General features: G+C 42.0%; 1 protein-coding gene across 1 annotated transcript in view; it reads left to right on the plus strand.

Annotated features, from left to right (window-relative positions):
- The first annotated feature begins 1,002 nt into the window (after positions 1-1,002).
- The window catches only part of ERS (glutamate tRNA synthetase), a 77,598-nt gene continuing 56,991 nt past the window's right edge, over positions 1,003-21,609 (plus strand). Inside the window, exons 1-2 of the mRNA XM_087661949.1 lie at positions 1,003-1,343; positions 21,425-21,543. Of these exons, the coding sequence (XP_087518075.1) occupies positions 1,003-1,343; positions 21,425-21,543 (460 nt within the window). The remainder of the gene's footprint in view (positions 1,344-21,424; positions 21,544-21,609) is intronic.

Consider the following 21,609-nt stretch of genomic DNA (forward strand, 5'->3'; position numbering starts at 1 on the left):
TCTTCATAATAACGATGGGCTATAGGCTCAAATTCCACTACTAAAGTAATATGATTTTTGAAAACAACGACTATTCTCTCATAATCTCTAACATCATTCCCTTTGTTGTCTTCTGCGAAAGCCACCATTTCTTTCTTATACAGTATCTTAAAAGCATTAAAGTAAAAAGTTGTTAAGCATCCCTAAGACCTCCCAGTCACCCCTTATTGGACTCTGGTGGCTTGTATACAAAGCTCTTCTTGATGCTTGATACACTTAACTTCTTGCAAAAACTGATGCACATAATGACCATTTAGGCAATCAATAGAGGCTCTAGGTAGCGCTTCTTTACATCACAATGTGGGTTTTTTTCCATTCTTTAAGGGTGGCTCCATGGGGCTTTTATTCTTTGCATGAGCATCACTTTTTTGACCCCTTTTCTTGTCCTCCTAGAGATCAACATAATGTTGCTTGACTCATGCCAAAGAGCACACCATACCTACCTTATGCACTCACTTGTCTAGTTGGGTGATCAAGAACTTCCTTGCTTTATTGTAATGGTGTTGCTCAATCTTAAGTTGCATCTTGATCTTGGATATGTTGATGTTTGCAGCCTTGAGTGCTTGTAGAGAGTCCATGCATGTTGGATCTTGCTTCGAGCTCTCCAATCACCTTGCTTTAACATCTCATTGACTCTTTGCCTCTTTCCCCTTGCAGCACTTGTATGCACACAGGTTAGCAGCCACACGACAAACTTACTTCTCTTTATTGCTTGTTGTTGTTGTGCTGCTCCATGCTACATACGCCAAGAATGTTCCAAGCTCAATTCAGCGTTGTGTGATCCAACACGAACCAAAAGGTTAGAAAAGCAATGCATAGGCCTAGAGATAGCTTTATGAAAGAGTTGGGTGAGCAAAAACCATTTGGTAGTTTTGACACTTCTCCATTTGCGGGACTTAGCATAATATATATATCACCGCGTTTTCACAGAACAGGCTTAGGTGTATTTTAGCATAGCAGACCATGGCGCTAGCTAGGCTTGCGCATGCTCCTCATTCGTCATCCTCCTCCTCTTCTACCGGGGCTATTTTCCATGCCTCCTTCCTGCTCACCAAGCCTCGCTGTGTTCTTGCTCATCTTCTTCCTCCTCCTCGCATGTTCTTCCAACGTGCGTGCTTGGGTCGCTTCAGCAGCAGCAGCAGCAGCAGCATTACAACCAGGAGAGGTACAAGAGTGCTGTCTCAGGCCGATTCGCCTGCGGCAGGAGAGACAACTAGCGTTCGCGTCCGTTTCGCTCCATCACCAACCGGGAATCTTCACGTAGGGGGAGCCAGGACTGCTCTGTTCAATTATCTGTTCGCCAGGTTCGCTTTTACCCGTCTCGTCGTAATCAACCGGTGGTGCCTTATCGCACTTCAACACCACAACTTTTGCGATGTATAACTAGTTGATCCACAACCATTTGGTCTCGTGCATGTTGAACTTGAATCATATTCTCTCAAGTAGGAGAGACATGCAAGCGTTGAAATTTTTTATGTGATTGACATGAAGCATCTTGCAAAATCTTAGTCTAGCTTTGCAACTTGGCTTGTTGATGTGATCTCAATTGGAATTGTTGAATGAGATTTGTCAGCCTTGTAGGTAATGGTAGTAGAAATGGGTTGTTCGGAGAATCAAGTATCAAAGAGTGGACCAAGGGCAGCATTGCGTATGCTGAACTGGAATCATATTCTCTCAAGTAGGAGAGTTATGCAAGCGTTGAAAATCTTTATGTGATTGACATGAAGCATCTTGCAAAATCTTAGTCTAGCTTTGCAACTTGGGTTGTTGATGTGATCTCAAATGGAATTGTTGAATGAGATTTGTCAACCTTGTAGCTAATGGTAGTAGAAATGGGTTGTTTGGAGAAACAAGTATCAAAGAATGGACCCAGGGCAGCATTGCTTGACCGATGTTGCTTGCAAAGAGAAGCATCATGGATACCATAATGCTTGGCAACCCTCCGTACATTATGGAGCAATTTCTCAAAAGAGTCACTACCCCTAGAGGGAAAATCAAGCAAAGACCTGTCAACTAGTTGTCTTGTATAACCATTAAAGACTGGATGCTTCAGATAAGATGAATTAAAATGCAAGAGGAGTGGTCCCAAAAATCATGCAAAAGGGGCAATAGCGTGTGGAAGCATGTTAAGCTACAAAGAGAAACAATCCAACAAGGCATATTGTTACAACATGTACATGTCCAAAATCTTTGGTAGAAAGGCATCATCGTGCATAACATACATGTGGTCCAAGTGAGACCATGTGGTAGAACATTGTGCTGAATGAAAAGTAAAATATTGATTATGATGGACAGAGCCAAGATCAAATGTCGTACTTTAGATTGACCGATTGAAAATTATACTAGGCAAGGCTTTCAAGTGCATTCATCATCGAGTGCTCGAAGGGTAGACTACGAACGATGAACATACATATTGAAATCTCATATTAATATACTCTTGGTTTGCTAAGTGACAAACACACTTCTAGATGCTTCTACAAATCTTGTTTAGACAAAGGATCATTCGGTGCATAGAGGCCTACTAGCCATAGAATCTCCTAGTCAAGTGGAATTTTAATAACTAGAAAGTGGTCATGGATGCCATTCTTGACAAGAACTAGCTAGAACTTCTCATGCATGACCATGAGTACACTTGAATAATGTTGTGTTGAACCCCTTGCATAAAACAAATAAAAACCATGGCAATTTGTGATTTTGTCAGCTTCACCATGACTTTAATGCTCAAGAGCATATAACATATCCCATTGATTATCATGCAAGATACGCCACATGTCATGTTGCTTATTGCATGAACAAATGGGATACCTTGCGTAAAAGGCCCAATTGGTTGCACTTAAATTGTCTTGGAATGCCTTCATTGCACTACCGTTTGAAATGCGGTACTTTTATAAGGCATTTTTTTTTTTGCGGACAACCAAGGCACTTCATGGCTTAATGTCTGGAGAAGACCGCTGTTGTGAATAGGGGGTTGGCTCCATTAGTGACTTAGTCAGTGACACCCTCATGGATGATTACCCTTAAACAGATAGGGCCCTTGTGAGGACTAATATGAATAAAGGGAAACGACCTATGTAGCTATTGGATTCACCTAACCAAAATTTGCTTGATGTTCATGCAAGAAGAGACAAAAAGTCTGATGTGGGCATGACAACAGTCACGCCTAGCGCTTCACAAGGCTATGTGTGGCTATGGTTAGTAATGTGTAAGTTGGGGGGGATCCAAAACTGTACCAATCTCCCTTGTAGTAGCATCCTTAAGCAAAGGCCAATAGATTGCACGAAAGCATTCTACTTTGACCCACATTGGGCATTCTTGTTGAAGCAAACATGGAAATCTGCCAATGATCTCCAAGCCACAACATGATCCAAGCGTCTATCAAAGAATAGTGGAACTTTGGCCAGAAGATCAACCTGAGTGCTTATTGATTTGAGTATGACCTCATAGAAGTCTCATGAGTCGTGGGCCAACAAAGATTTTGTCCACACGGTCCCCTTGCAAGATGGAGTTCAACCATTGGCAGATTGAGGAGAGTATCGAATTCTTGCAAATATAAAAAAGGACGATCCCTTTTTCATAGAAGGTTGAAAAGGAACACAATATAGTCTTGGTGTCCACGGTAGCATCGAGAATATCCTCTTTGTCCTGGTTTGGAAAGGATTCCCAATTGTGTTGAACATATTTTAGTAACGTTTTATTAGCAGATTCCAAGAGATGTTCTTAGTCCAACTCCTAGGATTCATTAGCAGTCCAGGTAACCTGTGCATGAGAGCGAGTGCAATGCTCTGATTGTGAAAGAGCTTTAGAATTTGCCGTCACATCATTAGGGATGTGCTTGCTACGTTCATCATGGCATCAAAGACATGTTTGTTGTGTTTAACAAGGGGTTGTATATTAGAACCGGGCTGAATCTTGGGACAAGGGGCGACCATGTCCGTATAGAGAACCATTTCTTCTCACTTCTCATCATTCAAATCAGGACCCAAGGATTCCACCACTTGGTCTATGAAGGTTGTGTTCAACTTTGGCATGGTGCGGTGCTTGAGGATTCAGAACAGTTTAGTATCGATTGCACAAGCATTGGAGAAGAATGTTGCATAGATTATATCTCTTTGTCTATTGTTCGTTGCTAGATTTCTCTTGCTTAGTTGCAAGAAGGTGATAGCTTATGCAAAATAGACAATGCACAGGGCAAGATAGGGCATGCTTAGAGCAAACAAAACTACTTAGAGTAGAGGATGCTGACTCTCGCTCTCACCCACTCAGTGTGTGTTGCACACATGCGGTTTGTTTTTGTGCATTGTAGAAATAGGGCGGCATGTAGATTGTGTAGTGAGCAAGCGACATTTAGGCCCCCAACCCCACGTAATCACCGAGGGGTTGGCGTGCAAGTCATCTATCTCTCTCTCTCTCTTCTCTCTCGCTCTTGGTGTTTGATGGTTAGCAAGAATAGGCCTGCATGCAGGAGGACTGACGAACAGGTTTTGCGCAAAGGAATAGGTAGATAGGGCTGATGGCGTGCAAGGCAGGACAATAAATTAAAAGTTTGCACCTTAGAATTAGTAGTCATTTGAAAGTTTCGCTCAGTAAGCAACCGACTTCAGTCATAAGTAGGCCTTGAGCTTAAGTTTGGTCCAATGAGCATCTCACTTATGATTAATGACCCTAGCAATAATTAGCCTTTAATAAAAAATGAGATTTAATTAAGAAGCAGCGACTTACTCATTTAGAAAGTTAATCTCTATTTGGGATCTCTTTCTCTCTCATTTGAGAAGCACAAGTTTAGAGACTCGAATGGTAGCAAGGTATAATATTGTTTTTGATCTAAATTTCATCAAAATAGGTTATTACAGCACAATGGATTAAGATCCTCTCTTCTCCTCGAGATCTCAAACCTCGTGCACTTTTTGAACAACTTTGTTGCAAAGAAAGTGATTCTCTCTCGGTTTCATCACGGGAAGTTTCTTTGTATGTGAGACGAAGAGTGGGATTGTACGGGGACTATGCAAGACAATTGCAAATCAAATGCTCCTTGAAATTGAGCTTAAACTTTGTCTATCATTTTTAGGATTTAGTAGGCTAAAGTGTTCATATACATTTTTGAACACTCTATAATTAGTTGGAGGCTAATGTTGAAGGTAACAAGGCCATTGTGCACTCATTGATTAGTTGCGTCTCGTGAGTAACTAAAATACAACCATTCTATCATGGAAAATGCATGAAAAAATTAGGGAAATGCAAGGTAGTGCCTGATAAAATGCAAATAGCAGGTGATCATAACAATTGCCCTTTGGTTTTGGGCATGAAATGAATGCTAGTACTAGGATTGATGCATGAATAAGGGTGAGACTTCGTACAATAGATCGGATTAGTTTGGAGTTGACATTTATATGTTTTATATATTGTTTGTAGCATGTAACAATTGTTGAGAAACCACATTTTGTATAGTTTGCCTTCTTCATTTTCATTTTTGGTTTTTGTTTCTAGTCCCAAAAAGGCTTTCTAGGGCTTTTGAGAGAGTCATGGTGCCACTTGAGGGACTTCAGTGGGTGAGACTCTAGATCGTTGTGCTTATATGTTCGGTACCATCAATTCATTCACTCATCCCACTCACTCACTTTGTGAGGCGATCATCTCTCTCCTCTCCTTCCACCATGTGAGGTGTAACTGGGGTTAGAGTAAATTTACAAGCTCGGGACCCGAGGAAATCACAGGATGTCAAAGGCAAAAGCTGCTATAAGTTATGCCGCATAGGTACTTGGTGGTATATGGTGCCAGTTGTTGGCCTAAGTCATTCATTTGGCCATAAGTATCAGTTGGTGACACTAGAGAAGTGGCGTTTAATGTGTTAGAGATGTCATTCCCTGGACACAGTATTGCAGCAGGCAGTACGGACAATGCAGTCGATGGCGCGTCAGCAGTTGTAGCCATGTCAGCAGCAGTCGGATAGGTCGGACAGGTGCCGTGCGGCATAGCAATGGTCGGCTAGGTTTTCTGTGCAATCGGCTGCATTAAATGTCGGCTGCATTAAATGCAGCCGACCTGATTTTGCCCATTTTTCGTGATTATTTTCTCTGCTATTTATAACAGTCCAGTCTAGCACTTGGACACACATTCTGATTTTGAGATCTGATAGAGACAGCTTGCTGGTGATAGACAGCACGTGGGTTGACGGAGATCGAGGTCCTCAAGGCAGAGACATATGCATATATTCTCTCTGCACCCGTGCATATTTCTGCATTCCTATACAACATTTTTCATTGCAGATTTTCTGCATTTCACTGTCTTCTCTCTCTCTCTCTCTCTCTCTCTTCTCTCTATGTTCACTCTCTCTCAGTCTTGGTCCCACGCTTCTGCATCGCTGCACTTTGACATGGTATCAGAGCAGTGAAGACAGATTGATTGAGTGAAGAACCTACCTGAAGAGGAGATTTTAGCACGACACAAGACTGCATTTCCAGAATTCAAGGGTGAGTGGGAGGGATGCGTACCAGATCAAGGCTGAAGCGAGTGTGGGAAAGGAGTCCAGCTGGTGAATTTGCTGCAGGTTGTTGCTGTTTGAAGGGGAGGAAGGCTGCGTTTTAGGCCTTCCACTGTAGATTTTACCTTTTCATTGCCTCCGGCGACTTAAGAAGGTTCAGGAAGTGGAGGAAAGAGCCCTAGCCGGCTGCGTCTTCATAGTCAGAGGGGGCTGCTTTTGCGTTTGTGCAGGCATTGCAGGTGAAAATGTCTACAGAGATTGACTTGGAATTCTAGGCACTCATGGACTTACCGGCTCTTCCATCAGATCAAAAGCTCGATGGTGACAATTATCGTATCTGGTGGGTGATGATGTTGGTCATTTTGGACTCTTATGATTTGGCGGAGCTTGTGATGGAGGAGATTAACATGCTCTCGGTGAGAGATGAGTCTAAACTCTCTTCCAATGCTCGTGCGGAGTTGACCAAGGCCCAATCTCATTGGGACAAATTGAATGCTAGGATTCGTTCTTTTCTTTTTTTGTCTTGTACTACTGTCACGAGGATGTGAAAATTTGATGCTTTGCTTATGTTTAATTGACATTTGATCAAAGGATTAATCAAATGTGCAATTAAAAGATGGATATGTGTTGCACATGTGAGGTGCAAGCTACTTTTTTACAGTTGAAGGCCGAAGGACCCTGTGAAAAAGATGGGTGTCAAAGGCAAAAGTTGAAACAAGTTACACTTGTTAGATTCTAGGTGAATTTTGGTGTCAGTTTGCCCCTAGGACCATTAATTGGCCATTAAGTGTCATTGGTGACATTAGGGACTAGGCGTTAATTAATGGATTAATGCTTGTCCAAGGGTCAATTAATGCGTGGGACCACTTTAGGTTGCAAATGGCCTAGCCAATTAATTTTTGGATGGGCAAGGTCAATTTTCTGGGCATGGATCAAGGGCTGAATTAATTTTCAGAATTAATTAATTCTGAAAATTAATTAAATGACTGAAAATTGCTGAAAATGAATTAAGAAAGCTGCCACTTGGCAAAACTTTCCCATGCAAGTGGGGGAAAGGCTAAATAGAGCTGAAGGGAGAGGGAAATCTCGTTTTTTCATTTTGGAGCTGTTGGGAAGAGGTGTTGGACTGTTGTTGCCAGCTTTTGGGGCCATTTCCCAGTCATTGGAGACCATTTTGGTGATGGAGAATGCATATTCTTGACCTTGGGAAGCTGGCAATTGCTGCTGATGCACTTTCTCTTGAAGATCACAGTCTCTGATGCTCCTATTGTTGTTGGTGTATCCATTTGGGGCTGGTACAGCAGGGCAGTTGCTAATTTTGATCAGTTCACGACAAATCTCAGAATTTTCTCTCTCTACATTATTCTCTCATCTCCTTCAGCCTATACTCAACCATTCTCAGCAATTCTCAGCCATTCGGAGGAGATCTCAGCCATTTTTGGTGGGTTGATTTGTAATTTCTGCAGTAAATCCTAATTTATAGCAGAATTTAGGGTTTAGCAGCCACCTTGGGATTCGTGCCAGAGATTGAAGACTCAAGGGACTGAAATCAGCAGCTGATAGTTGAAGATTATCAAGGGATTTCAAGAGCCAGCCCATCCCGAATTGATTTGGGGCAGCATTTGGCTAGCCAAGGGTCAAATTGGAGGAGAAGTGTTGGTTGAATCAAGGGGCAAATGACCCAAAAGGCTTGTTAGTCATTTATGACAACAAGAGCAATTGGTTAGTAGAAGGAGATTGAAGAATCTCGAGTTATACTCCTTCCAATTGAATGAAAGCTAAAAAAATACCGCAAGGGGTGCCAATCTTGGGGCCAACAAGGTGTCTACTGTCCAAGAATGTTATGGTAAAGTGTGTATTTCATTTTATGTGCATTTATTTATTGCTGTAATTAAGTGGTTAATCAGGTTAAACCGCCCTATCCGAGAAGGAAGGTTGGTTTCAACTACAGTTGTGATAGCTCATATCGAGCACTTGTCGGTGGCTTGAGAGATATGGCTAGAGCTCGACCAGATGTATAACCGGATGACGCTGATCAAGAGGGTTTTTTTAGAGGTGCAGATGCGGACCTTGTCCATTAATAAGTCTTCTTCGCTTTGGAAACACATCAACAAGCTTCGGCAGCCTCAGATGCAGGTTCAAAATGCGGGGAAGCCTATTTCCTCCAAAGACACAGCGATCATTTTGTTGTCCTAGTTACCGCCACGATTCGGTATCTTTTATTCCGCTCTTATTGCATCAGGGCGGGAGTTGACTCTTCAGTGGAAAGAGTTGATTCCTATGGTCTTGGACCAAGAGGAACAGTTGAAGGGACTTAATGCTTTCAAATTGGAGGCTTTGGTTGGTCAAGTCTCTCAGAAGAAGGGGAAGGATCAAAAGAAGAAGGAGAACAACAAATCCAAGGACAAGGAGAAGGAATCAATATGCTATCTTTGTGGTAAGATCGGACATTGGAAGAAGGATTGTCCCAACAAAGACAAGGACACCAAGAAGAAGGACACAAATGATTCTGGAGTGGTGGCTGCACCCTCATCAGTTGTTTTTCTATATTTAGCGGTCATTGAGGACCCTATACCGATGACTTTTGATGCTGTGATGATAGCTCCCTAGGCTCGAGAGTGGATCGTGGAGAGCGGTGCCCCACGGCATATGACTCGTTCTCCCGTTGGTGTTGCCTATTTGCAACGTTCGCACGGGCAGATTCTCAATGGAGACAGCTCTTCTGTGTCTGTTTCTGCGCGGGGGTGAGATGGTGGTGATTCCAGATGGATGTGGTGGTACCCACACTTCCGAAGTGTTGTATGTGCCAGGCCTAGGCTATCATTTGCTTTTGGTCCATAAGATTTGTTCTCTTGGCCTATTGGTGGAGATTGATAGTGATGCTGTTCGAGTCCTTGATCGTGGAAGGTTCTCTCCGCAAGTTATGAGGAGAATGGCATCTAGAAATTGAAGTCTTCTGCAGCTCTTACCTCTCTTCTTCTTACTGCTCAGACATAGTTCGAGCTATGGCATGCTCGGTTTGGACACCTGAACTATGAGTATCTTCGGAAGGCGTCGCGAGGATCGTTTGTTTGAGGTTTGTCGGACATAGTAGTGAGCCATTAGCCATGTGTCTCTTGCATTCGTGGAAAATTACATCGGGATGCGATTTCCAACAAAGCTTTGCGGTGGTCTACTTCACCTATGGAGGTTGTATCTACGGATCTTTGTGGCCCGATGAGGACCGAGTCCGTGAAGGGGAGCTTGTACTTCATGTTGATCGTAGATGACTATAGCAAGATGACATGGGCCTATTTCTTGACATTGAAGTCGGAGGCTTTCTCTCACTTCAAGGATTGGCTTCTCTTTGAGGAGAATTGATCTAGGCAACGACTGAAGAGCTTGCGTTCCAACAAGGACGATGAATTTATGTCTAATGAGTTTGCTCGTTTTTGTGCAAATAGGAGCATTCACCAGGAGTTTGCTAACACCAACACTCCTCAAGAGAATGGCATTTTGGAGTGGAAGAACCAAAGTGTGATCAAGATGACACGCGCCATGATGGAGCACCGACAGACACCTCAGTATTTATGGGCCGAGGTAGTGGCTACGGTAGTTCACATCCTCAATCGATCTCCCACTTCGGCCGTTGCTTGGATGACTCCTTTTGAGGCTTAATTTGGGACTAAGCCTGATGTCTCTTATTTCCGGATCTTTGGGTGTGACGCCTATGTGCACATCTCGAAGACGCAACGTGACAAGTTCGAGGCGGCTTCCCAACGATAGGTTTTTGTTGGCTATAGCTCTTAGTCCCAAGGTTATCGTCTGTTTGATCCCGTCAAGCGGGATGTCTACACAAGCCAAGATATGCGGTTTGTGGAAGTTTCGTCCATAGAGGGGGGTGAGGAGCACCCTGACCTTGGAGATCCAGGGGAGAGTTGGGCTCTCGAGACAGTTCCTTTGGAGCCAGAGCCTCTTGATGGAGATTCTTCTTCTGCTTTAGAGTCGTTCCTTCCATCGGCCACCCTAGTGGAGCTTCCGCCGGTGAATGTACCGGAGTCTTCAGCAGATGGAGAGCGACGGGGAGAGGGCCAGCCTCCTCCTCGTTGGGCCCGTGACACACTCCGAGATTTAGGGATCGAGGGGGTTCCTGAGGAGTGGGAACTGCATGACGGACCGCGGAGGTCACGGAGGAACCAAGCACATTCTACGGAGCTTGTTTGCTCTAACTATTGTTTAATGACCCGTGTTATGCAGGATCGAGAGCCCACTTTAGAGAAGGAGGCTTTGCTGTTTGACCATTGGCGGAAGACTATGGAAGCCGAGTTGGAGCCCACTTCATGGAGGAGGCTTTGCAGTTTGACCATCGTCCCTCTCACAAGAAGGTGATTGGTGTCAAGTGGGTCTTGAAGACCAAGTACCTTAGCGATGGTTCTTTGGATAAGCACAAGGCTTGCCTTGTTGCTAAAGGTTTTGCTCAGTGCCTAGGCATTGACTTCCATGATACTTTTGCCCCTACTGCTCGTATGGCGACTATTCGAGCTGTTCTTGCCTTGGCTAGTTATAGGAGATGGCTTGTCTATCAGTTGGATATGAAGTTGGCCTTTCTCAATGGTGTCTTGCAGGAGGAGATCTATGTAGAGCAGCCTCTTGGCTTTGGATCCTTGGATGGAAAAGTTTACAGGTTGAAGAAGGCCTTGTATGGCCTCAAGCAAGCTCCGCGTGCATGGAACGCGAAGATTAACTCGTTTCTTCAATCGAAGTTGGGATATCCGCGCTCCAAGGCCAATCCGTAGCTTTATGTGCACACTTCCGAGGTTGGTCGTGTGTTGTTTGTATTGTATGTTGATGATTTGATTCTGATAGGGGATCATGCACAGAATGTCCACAAGATCAAGGTCCAAGACCGCTTTACATTAGATGTTCAAGATGACGGATTTGGGGCTGCTTCATTTTTTCTTGGGTCACGAGATTTATCAGTCTTAGAGGGGGATCTTCATCTCTCAATAGCGATACATTTAGGAGCTCTTGGTGACTTTTGAGATGGAGACTTGTCAGACCATTTCTACTCCTATGGATCCGAACTGGAAGGCCACTTCACATTCAGATTCTCCCTTGACGGATGCTTCCCGTTATTGTCAGTTGATTGGATACTTGATTTGGCTACTCAACACTCGTGTTGATCTTTGTTTTGTTGTGGGTCTTTTGGTGGGGTTCATGAGTGAACCCAAGTAGGTGCATTGGCAGGCTGCCTTGAGGATTCTTCAGTATTTGCGGGGGACCTCTGACTTAGGGATTTCTTATTCAACTGGTACAGATGCATCAGATCTTGTTCTTGCAGGTTGGAGCGACTCAAATTGGGCTGGCAATGTGGACCATCGACGGTCTACTACAGGCTACTGTTTTACCTTGGGTATAGGTGTTATCTCTTGGAGTTGCAAGAAGCAGCCCTCGGTCGCCCTTACTTCTATCAAGGCGGAGTATTGGGCTGCGTCTTCCACAACATGTGAGGTTGTGTGGCTTTAGAGATCGTTGGAGGAGCTTGGCTGCCCCCAAGCTTGTCCTACTCTTTTGCGGTGCGATAATGAGAGTTGCATTGCCTTGGTACGGAATCTTGTATTCCATGCTCGGACAAAGCACATTGAGATCCAGTAGCACTTCATTCGGAAGAAGCTTTTGGATGGCACCATTGATGTGGAGTACTGCAAGACGGAGGATAATCTTGTAGATTTGTTCACGAAGGCACTTTGCCAAGCTCCTCTTCGTCAACATTCCAAATCCCTCAGTCTTCTACCCTGTCCAGTATCTGAGAGGGGGTGTTAGAGATGTCATTCCTTGGACACCAGTATTGCAGCAGGCAGTATGGACAATGCAGTCGATGCCACGTCAGTAGTCGCAGCCACATCAGCAGCAGTTAGACAGGTGCCACGTGGCATAGCAGCAATCGGCCAGGTTTTCTGTGCAGTTGGCTTCATTAAATGCAGCTGACCTGATTTTGCCCATTTTTTGTGATTATTTTCTCTGCTATTTATAGCAGTCCAGTCCAGCACTTGGACACACATTCTGATCTTGAGATTTGACAGAGACAGACTGCAGACTCTAGAGACAGACAGTACCCGGGCTGACGAAGATCGAGGTCCTCTAGGCGGAGACACACACAGATATTTTCTCTGCACCCATGCATATTTTTGCATTCCTATACAGCATACTACACTGCAGATTTTCTGTGTTACACTGACTCCTCTCTCTCTCTCTCCTCTGTATTCACTCTCTCTTAGTCTATCCTACGCTTTCGCATCACTACACTCTGACATAATGGTATGGTATCTAACGCCAATCTGATGGTCAAAGATGGCGTAGAGACACTCGGGAGTGGAAGATGCCTAGCCAAATTAATTATTGGCCAGTTAGATTATTTTCCAGGGCATCGAAATAATTATTAGATTAATTTTCAGTATTTAAAGACTGAAAATTAGTTTTTAATTATGGCTAATACTGGAAAAACCATTTGGGAAGGCTGCCATTGTCAAAAATGCCCATGCAAGACTGAAAAACGTCTTTAGAGGCTGGAGAGGCATTTTTAGTTGCAAGAGAGAGGGAGGAGATGGTGGTGGTCTGATTTGCAGCCATTGGAGGACCTTTTAAGGTAGCCAGGGGCAGGAGAAGACCAATCAACAGCAGGTGACAACATCTACAGGCTGTTGAGACAGGGCAGTAGCAGTAAATGATTGATTTTCTTCAGTTCTTTGCATCTACAAGCTGTTGTGGCAGGGTAGCAGGTGCATTTGATTGATTTTCAGTCATTCTTTGCGACAAAATTTTGAATTTTCTCTCTTTACATCTTTCTCTCTCATCTCTTAGCCATTTCACACCCTTGCTTTGAAAATCTTAGTATTTGGACTCTTGGAGGCTGAGAAATTCTCTACTGTAAATCTTAATTTACAACAGAAATTAGGGTTTAGCAGTAGCCTTGAGAAGTGTGCCAGAAATTGGAAGCTCCAAGACTTGGATTCAACAGGGCTGAAGGTGAATTTTAGCTAAATTCAAGTGGAGGACTAGCCAGCCATTGAATTTGGGGCATTTCCATCGTCTATGAAGTGGGTGAAGGCCAATTAAGTGCCTAAATCAAGGGGCAAATCAGATTGAAGACTTGCTGGTCACTTTGGATAGCAAGGGGAGTTTGGATTGCGAAGGGGATTGGGAGAATCCCATTGTAAATCAACTTTTTCTTTGATAAAGATAAGAAATACCGAAAGGGGCATCAATTTTGGGGGCAATGTGGTGTGCATTGTCCAAGATCAGTAGGTAAATTTGTATTTTCAGATTTGCATTAATTGTTTGTTGCTGTAATAAAGTTGTAATCATGGATTTACCACCCATCCATGGAAGGAAGGCTGGTTACACCTTCCTTGTTGCTAGACTCCAATCTTCAGTATACTTGGGCTGTGTTTATGGTGACAGTGGCATCTTCTCCAATTGGCGCTGCTTCCCACACACATGCAATAGCTCTCAAGCACCTTCCCCCTTGCGTTTGGTGTTCATCCCCTTGCGTTTGGTGTTAGCTTCCACTAGCTTGGCGAGAGATGAGATAGCTTGGCAATAGCTCTCATCTCTTAGGTGTCATCTTAGACTTTGTATATGGCTATCTTGGAGGTTCTCTTTCACCTTGTGTCTATATTATCAGCATGGTGACAGTGGCATCTTCTCCAATTGGTGCTACTTCCCACACAGACAATAGCTTTCAAGCATCTTCCCCCTTGCGTTTAGTGCTCATCCCCTTGCGTTTGGTGTCAGCTTCCACTAGCTTGGCGATAGCTCTCACCCCTCAGGCGTCATCTTAGAGTTTGCATATGGCTGTCTTGGAGGTTCTCTTTCACATGATGTCTATATTATCAGCATGGTGTTAGTGTTTCCAGGCTCCCTACACTTGCATTTTGGTTCTTGGATGCTCTCCTTCACCAAGCGTCACTTCTCTAGTTGGTGCTTCCATCATTAGAGGTTGTTCATCCTTGCGTTTGGTAGTTTTTGGCATCCCTTCCCTCAAGCGACAATGCACTAGTCCTAGGTAGCATCCAACATTTGCGTTTGACTTGTTTGGGAGGTCACCCTCATTAGCCACTCTTCATCCCTGTGTTGCGGATTCGGAGGCTCCTCTTTGACAACAGTCTCCCTGCTCTAGGCGACATCTCATCATCCCTACGTTTGTAGACTAGAGTTCTCTTTGGTAGTCTCCTTGCTTTAGGACATCTTTCGCGCTACAATACCCTTGTATCAGATTCACTTCATTATTTCATTCATTCATACAAGTTTCTCTTCCCTTCTTAGTGTTTGTTGAACACACACTATGTTTGTCCTTGCAAACTCTATTGTCTCTCTGGTTGCTCGATTATTTCTTGGCAACAATTGACACTTTTGCAGGTCAATGGACTAAGGACAATATGCATTCTTATACATGACACTTGTTAGAGTGTGAATCAACATATTTGCCATGCATTTGGTCAAGGTTGGTGAGAACAACTAAGGACATTGCATTGGTGACAAGTCTCGGTTGATTCAAGAGTAAGGCACATGAGTGTCATTGATATTAAGAGTATTAGTTTGTGACAATAGGTCACTTGTGGTTCGTGTAGGCTTTGAATAATGACAACGAAGTACTGAAAGGGGTGCCAACCTTTGGGGCCTATCATGTGTCATCTACCATCTAAGAGCATTCTTACTCTCTTGTTCGGTGAGTCTTTTGTTTATTTGTTGATTCATTTCATGTGTATAAGTTCGTTTATGTTCATTGCCCTTCAGATTATTTTTGATGGGCTAGTCTTATCAGCCTTGCGAAAAAGATAGCAATCATGTCCTCACTAGAGTGAACTACAGTCTTCAAATACTAGCAAATAACTATTTTTGAAGCAGTTTGAAAGAATTGGTTTTAGCCGATTTAGCCCCTCAGAGCAATGACAAGTTAATTCAGCAAGGAGCTCCATCCAATTTGGTGTTTTGGGTTGTTTGAAATGTGCAAGAGACCTTGACAACATGCTGAATATATTTATAGCCACAAAACAAATTGGGAAAGTGTTTATTTGTACATTTATCACTAGTGTGCAAAGATAAATTCTATTTTTGTTTAAATCCAGTGTGTAGTTAATAGAAAGGAAAAACAAAAGCAAACTAAAGAGAAGGAAAGGGGTGGAACAAGATATAGAGATTGAAAAGAAATAGCCTATGGCTAATCTAGAGCTGAAACTTGAAGAGTTTGAAGATAATTGGGAAGTTCATGTAGCTACTCGAGCATCTAGGTAGATATTTGAAAGATGCAATTGTGTGCTTTTATGGAAACTTTGGATACCATGAAATTGCAATCGATCGTGTTGTTAGAAGTGGCAAAAATGGCGAGTGATTAAAAAAAAAGAAATTTAAGATATTAGATTTCCACCCTTAGATACAAATACATCTTTATGTTGAAGGACAAATGTCGGAGTAGTCAAGGGCCCATTGGTCTATCTTCCCATGCTACATTGATAGATTTATATAGGAGCCTTGTCATAGGCTCCTATGCATTAGTCACTTTGATTGGTGGAATGGTTTTGTGCATGACACCTTCTTTTATAAAGATAATAAAATTGACAAAGCTTTTGTGTTTTAAAATGCCACATGGGCGCAATTGCTAGAGCACAAGCTCAAGAATCACAGATTTTGGGTTTGAAGTGCAACAAGACGGAGGTGGGGTTGAGATCATCGCCCATTATAGTGGCCTTTGAATCCTTTGCTTATTTTCAAATTGCCTATGGCTGGTAACTAGCTAAGATATGAAACCACCACAATTGAATGGGGAAGACAAAAATAGACATGAAAATGTAAATTTTTTTTTTCTAAAAAATGTCAAGTTAAAATGTGCAATCAGATTACCAAGTGCTTCAGGCTTATTTCTCTTTAGTGCCAAAAGCATATAGGTGGAGAATAACGCTTAAATTAAAGAGGCCCATAAGATTTTTAAGGATTGGGCTCAATTTTCAAATTGTTCTTACGAATTTTTTCATTTATTTGTGAGAATGAAATTGAAAGAAATCAAAGGATTGGGATAAGGTCATGCATGAGGGTAGACCCTTGTTGACGTATATCATGGGGTACCACAAAATAATATGAAAATGAGAGCTCTATGCCTCAATATAATCTTCAAATGAGATGGGATAGATGACTTTTTGAAAATTGGGGCATTTATATGGGGGCTGGATAAAGTTTGTAGAGGAAAGTAAAGTGTAGTGCATCTATCTTGAAGATCAAAGTGACATAATGGGAAAACACCAATAAGTTGTGACTCTATGTATTGTATTATGCACATATCTGCAAGGGACATGATGAGTACTACGCACATATGAGGTATATGCATGAATGTAGGCCAAGACTAACTAGTTATGGGCTCTAAATCAACTTAAGTGTGTGAATTGGGGCTAAGGTCATGTAAGTTAGCGAGCTGCTTGCATGCATTAACTTACTGAGGATTGAGGTATAATCAAAGGGAAAATAGCCGTATTTAGCTAGGAGGCAAACGGAGACAGCATCCACTTTTCTTCCATCTGAAATACACCCTAATTTATTGTGGACAGCAACAATCACTATCAGCCATCTTCCATTGATATCAGAGTCTACATGTGAATGGAATTGAAGAGGAAGAGTATTAAATTGCCATGCTTGCAAGGGAAACAGATGATATCAGCAAGCAGTTGACTTTTGGAAATAGTCAACAGCATTAGATAATGAAGAAAGTTAGAAGCACATCATTGACATAAAAAAAGTGTGTGGAGAAGTTAAATTACTTGATGATATAAAAATAAGACAAAATGACTGTTTCTTCTTCTTCAAATTGCTGGCACTGTCCATTACTGTAATCTGGTTTAGATTGCATCAAATTCTGCCCAATAAAAAGCAAAAATGATGTGATCTGCAGCAAAAGACTCTTCTCCAAGTATTACATAGCAGACATAGGTTCAGTGAATGCCCTAACATCAGTGAATGGGCTTATATTGGTCATACTAGCAGCTGAGATAATTAAACAGGGATTCGACGAGCAATTTAGATTTGAATAATCAGACTCTCAGCAGTAAAAGAAGACAAAACAGCAGCAGCTGATTCAAACAATTGGTCAGGATGTTCATGGCAAGTCTATGTATGAGGACACAACCAATTGAAGTTAACTTTGGACATATTTAATTGGGAAAGTATTAATCACATATTCTTTGTAGCCAGAAGCATTGATCTAGGCTGGTGCATCTTATGCAAACTTGGAAACTAAATTGCAGCGATTGGCATTCCAAATGGGGGAGATAACAATTGTCAATCGAATGAATGCTTTTGGGAGATGAGAATTGTCAATCGCATGATTTTTTGGACTATCACAGTTATAGAACCACAAATAGTTTGCAGTATGTGTATGGATTATTATTCATCACTTTTGGGCTAGATAGGGTTTGTTATAGATTCTAGCAGCGCAACTTAGTGTGTATATGGATCAAGTCACATGTGTGGGCAGCAACTTCGGATGTGGACATTTCATAGAATGAAGTGGAGTATGTTTTTGTTGTATCTCCCCCATAGAAAGAGTCAGGTTGGAATGGCTTACATGGAGCATCTCAAGGCTCCCTTCATTGAAACCAGCCTTCCTTCTCAGATAGGGTGGTAATACTTGATTAAGCACTTAATTATAGCAATCAATAAATGAGCATAAACCGAAATGTACACTTTACCTTAACAATCTTGGATAATAGACACCCTGTTGGCCCCAAACTGATGCCCCTTTCGGTATTTCTTTAACTTCAAATTGCTAATGGATTGAGTGCAAGCCAAGACTTCACGATCTCCTTTGCTGACCCAAAAGCTCCTTCTTGTACAAATAATAGCAAACAATTTAGCCCAATTGCCCCTTGATTTTCACCCAGGACTTGGCACAAATGCGACCCCAATTGGTCAAATTTTGCCCTAAATTTGCAATGGATGAGCCAGCATTTGAAATCCTTTGACATTTCCTTGAATTTCAGGTGTTGATTGCAGTGTACAATGCCCTTGGTTGATGGCATCGGTCTCAAGGTGGCTGCTAAACCCTAATCACTGCTATAAATTAGGGTAGTAATTAGGTTTACAACAGAATTTCTCTTACTGTCCACCAAATCTGGCTGTGATTTGGTTGGGGGAGGTGAGAGAATGTAGGAGAGATAATTCCTTGAGTTTCCATGTGGGAAAACCCCAAAACTAATTGCTGCCTAGTCAAATTTGCAATTGGAGCTGTTGCTTGCTATCCAAGGAGCATCATAATGCTGTTGTGTGATTCAAGTCGCTGTCGCCTGCTGTACCTGCTGCATTAAATGCAGTCGCCTAGTTTCTAGGCCCTCTTGGCAGCTGGTGCTTGCCTCTAATGGCTATTTTCTCCGCAGAAAATTGACCAGCAATTCCTTCTTCCTCTATCTCAAGCTGAAAAATTTGTTGAAACGTCTCCTCCAGCCACAAAAGCATTTTTTGGAGTTGCATGGATATTTGTGCCAAGTGGTAGCCTTCTAATCCCATTTTTAAACAATTTTCAGCCATTGAATTAATTTCGAAATTAATTAATTTTGAAAAATTGAGTAGGCCTTTTGACCTTGCTCTAAATTAAATGTACCCATCCATAAATAAATTGGCTAGGCCATTTGCAACCTAGAGTGGTGCCTAACCTTTGTTGACCATGGTCCCTTAGACTGGCATTCCATTTTTAAACAATTTTTAGCCATTAAAGTAGGCCTTTTGACCTTGCTCTAAATTAAATGTACCCATCCATAAATAAATCGGGTAGGCCATTTGCAACCTAGAGTGGTGCCTAACCTTTGTTGACCATGGTCCCTTAGACTGGCATTAATTAATTGGTGGTAGTCCCTCATCATTGACACTTATTGGTTAAATAATCGTCTTAGGATCAAAAATGGCACCAAGTAACAACCAAAGCCCAGCTATCATAATCTATCGCATTTTTTGCCTTTGACACCCAATGTATCCTCAAGGCACTTGGTGTGTTACCATGAAATAACTATCATGTGCAACACGTGCTTTACAACCTTGCACATTTGATTATTAACTTAATCAAATGTTACTAGCAAGATTAAAGCATCTAAAAAATTCCATGTCCTCATGACATTCTCTCTCATGTATCAACAAGAGATCTATGGAAGTTTGGGTTTTGCACAATATTTTCAATGTTCTCAACCAGGGTTTGGGCATGCGCAAGCATCTAGATAGGATGTGGTAATGGTTCAACTTGACACCTATGATGGTATGAGTTAGTCTTTTTTACAAGAATTGATGGCTACTATAGGTTTTGGCCCTTAGGCCGCTGATGTGATAAATAAAGATGGGACTGCACAAATTGCACTTTATGGAGTAGTCTTTGAAGAGATTTCACTTTCTTGTTCTTTGAGGCAAAGATGCCCTCTCAACCCTTTAATGTTTTCTTTGGTTGCTTATTCCATGTTGAGTTTATCGGATAAGCTTGTCTCAATGGAAATATTGTAGATCTCAATCTTCCTAGTGGTGTGAAGTTTATTGGCCAATCGTTGTCTAATGATTTTAGGTTAGTGCTATGGCTGCTTGGGGTTTGTTTGGGTTAGCATTAGGATTGCATGTAAATATGAAACAATCAGTTATTAGTTTCATGGAAAGTTATTGACTTTGAATAGCAGAGCAAGCTTGTTTCTAAAGGGATTATTACTTGACATTTGTGTTATCCCATTGGGGGTGGATGTGGCATGTAAGAATTTGTAGGATTGGACGTCTTTATTCAAGGGAAAAATTTGTATATGAGAAATCTCAAGCCTGGCCATTGCATGTTCATCTCAAAGTGGCATAGAGTATTATGATTAATATGATTTCCTTCTTTCTACATTTGTTACCTTGGACTCAAAAATCTTTTGGTAAATTGGTGCAACCAATTCAATTTATGCTTTGGAAGAAACAAGGAAACCATTTGGGTCTCGGGTGTCTGTCTATTCGTCTCTTCATACTTGCTTGAGTGAAAATCCCATTTGTTTTTTATTTTAGCAAATCCCCCAAGATTAAGCAAATGCTTTATAGAAGTTTTTATCCTCCTTTATTGAAAGACGGTGGTTTAGAGGGGTTGACGTTTGAATGGGACACTTACTATCTTAGTCACTTTCAAGCTACTTTGTACTTGATTTTGAGGACCATATGTCTCCTTACCCATTAGGGCTGCTCCAGATGTCCAGTGCGTGATCATTCAGGTCTCCAAAAGGTGCACAGCCCTAGCATTCTCAGTGCCGGTGACAATCTCTAGTGGTGTGAGTAGTTGAAGATGGTGGATGGCTAAAGAGGAGGGTAACCTAATGTGGAGAGAGTAATTATTCATTTGAGGCTTGCTTGAATTATAGAGGAGTGCCTTAAGGACTGAATGGCCATTCGAATCTTTAGTGTCCTTGCACATTAGTAAGAGCAAGTCAATGACCTGATAATAATTTCCATTCGTGTGGCATGAACTACAAGGCTGAAATATATCTGTCATTTTAGACTAAATCTCACCCCAAAGTCTTCCCTTTCTATCAAAGTTGTAATATCTTGCAGATTTTTTATTTCCTTTAATATCTTATTAAAATGTACTCTTTTACAAACTGCTCCAAGTTAGAAATAAAACACCAAAGTAGCTTTGGCGGGACCCTTTCCAACTCTTTGGCTCTTGTTTCTAGAAAACCCCAAGAGAATATAGTTCTGTCAACTACACCTCAGCTGAACAACAAAGGTAAATATGAGATAAGATTCAGAGTAATTATCAGAAGTGAACATAAATTGCTATATTTTGCATCTAAGGTAAAATTGCTCAAAAGTAAAGGTTGTTCAAGTATCAAGCTAGATATGTTTGAAGCTTCAAAATGAGCATTTGTGAACTTTATTTTATGCTGTCAGATCACAAGGAGGAAAGTTTATTCTTCGAGTTGAAGACACTGATCTGGAAAGATCCACTTGTGAATCAGAAGAAGCTATGCTGCGTGACCTCCAATGGCTTGGCCTAGACTGGGATGAAGGTTGGTCTGACACAACCTGTCTTCTCTACCCTTCAAATTGTGGAGTGTGTTTATAATGTCTGTCAC

Source organism: Lygodium microphyllum, chromosome 21 (genome assembly GCF_053477565.2).
Source record: "Lygodium microphyllum isolate KBCC chromosome 21, Lygodium_microphyllum_v1.1.10, whole genome shotgun sequence".
Classification (NCBI taxonomy): Eukaryota; Viridiplantae; Streptophyta; class Polypodiopsida; order Schizaeales; family Lygodiaceae; genus Lygodium; species Lygodium microphyllum.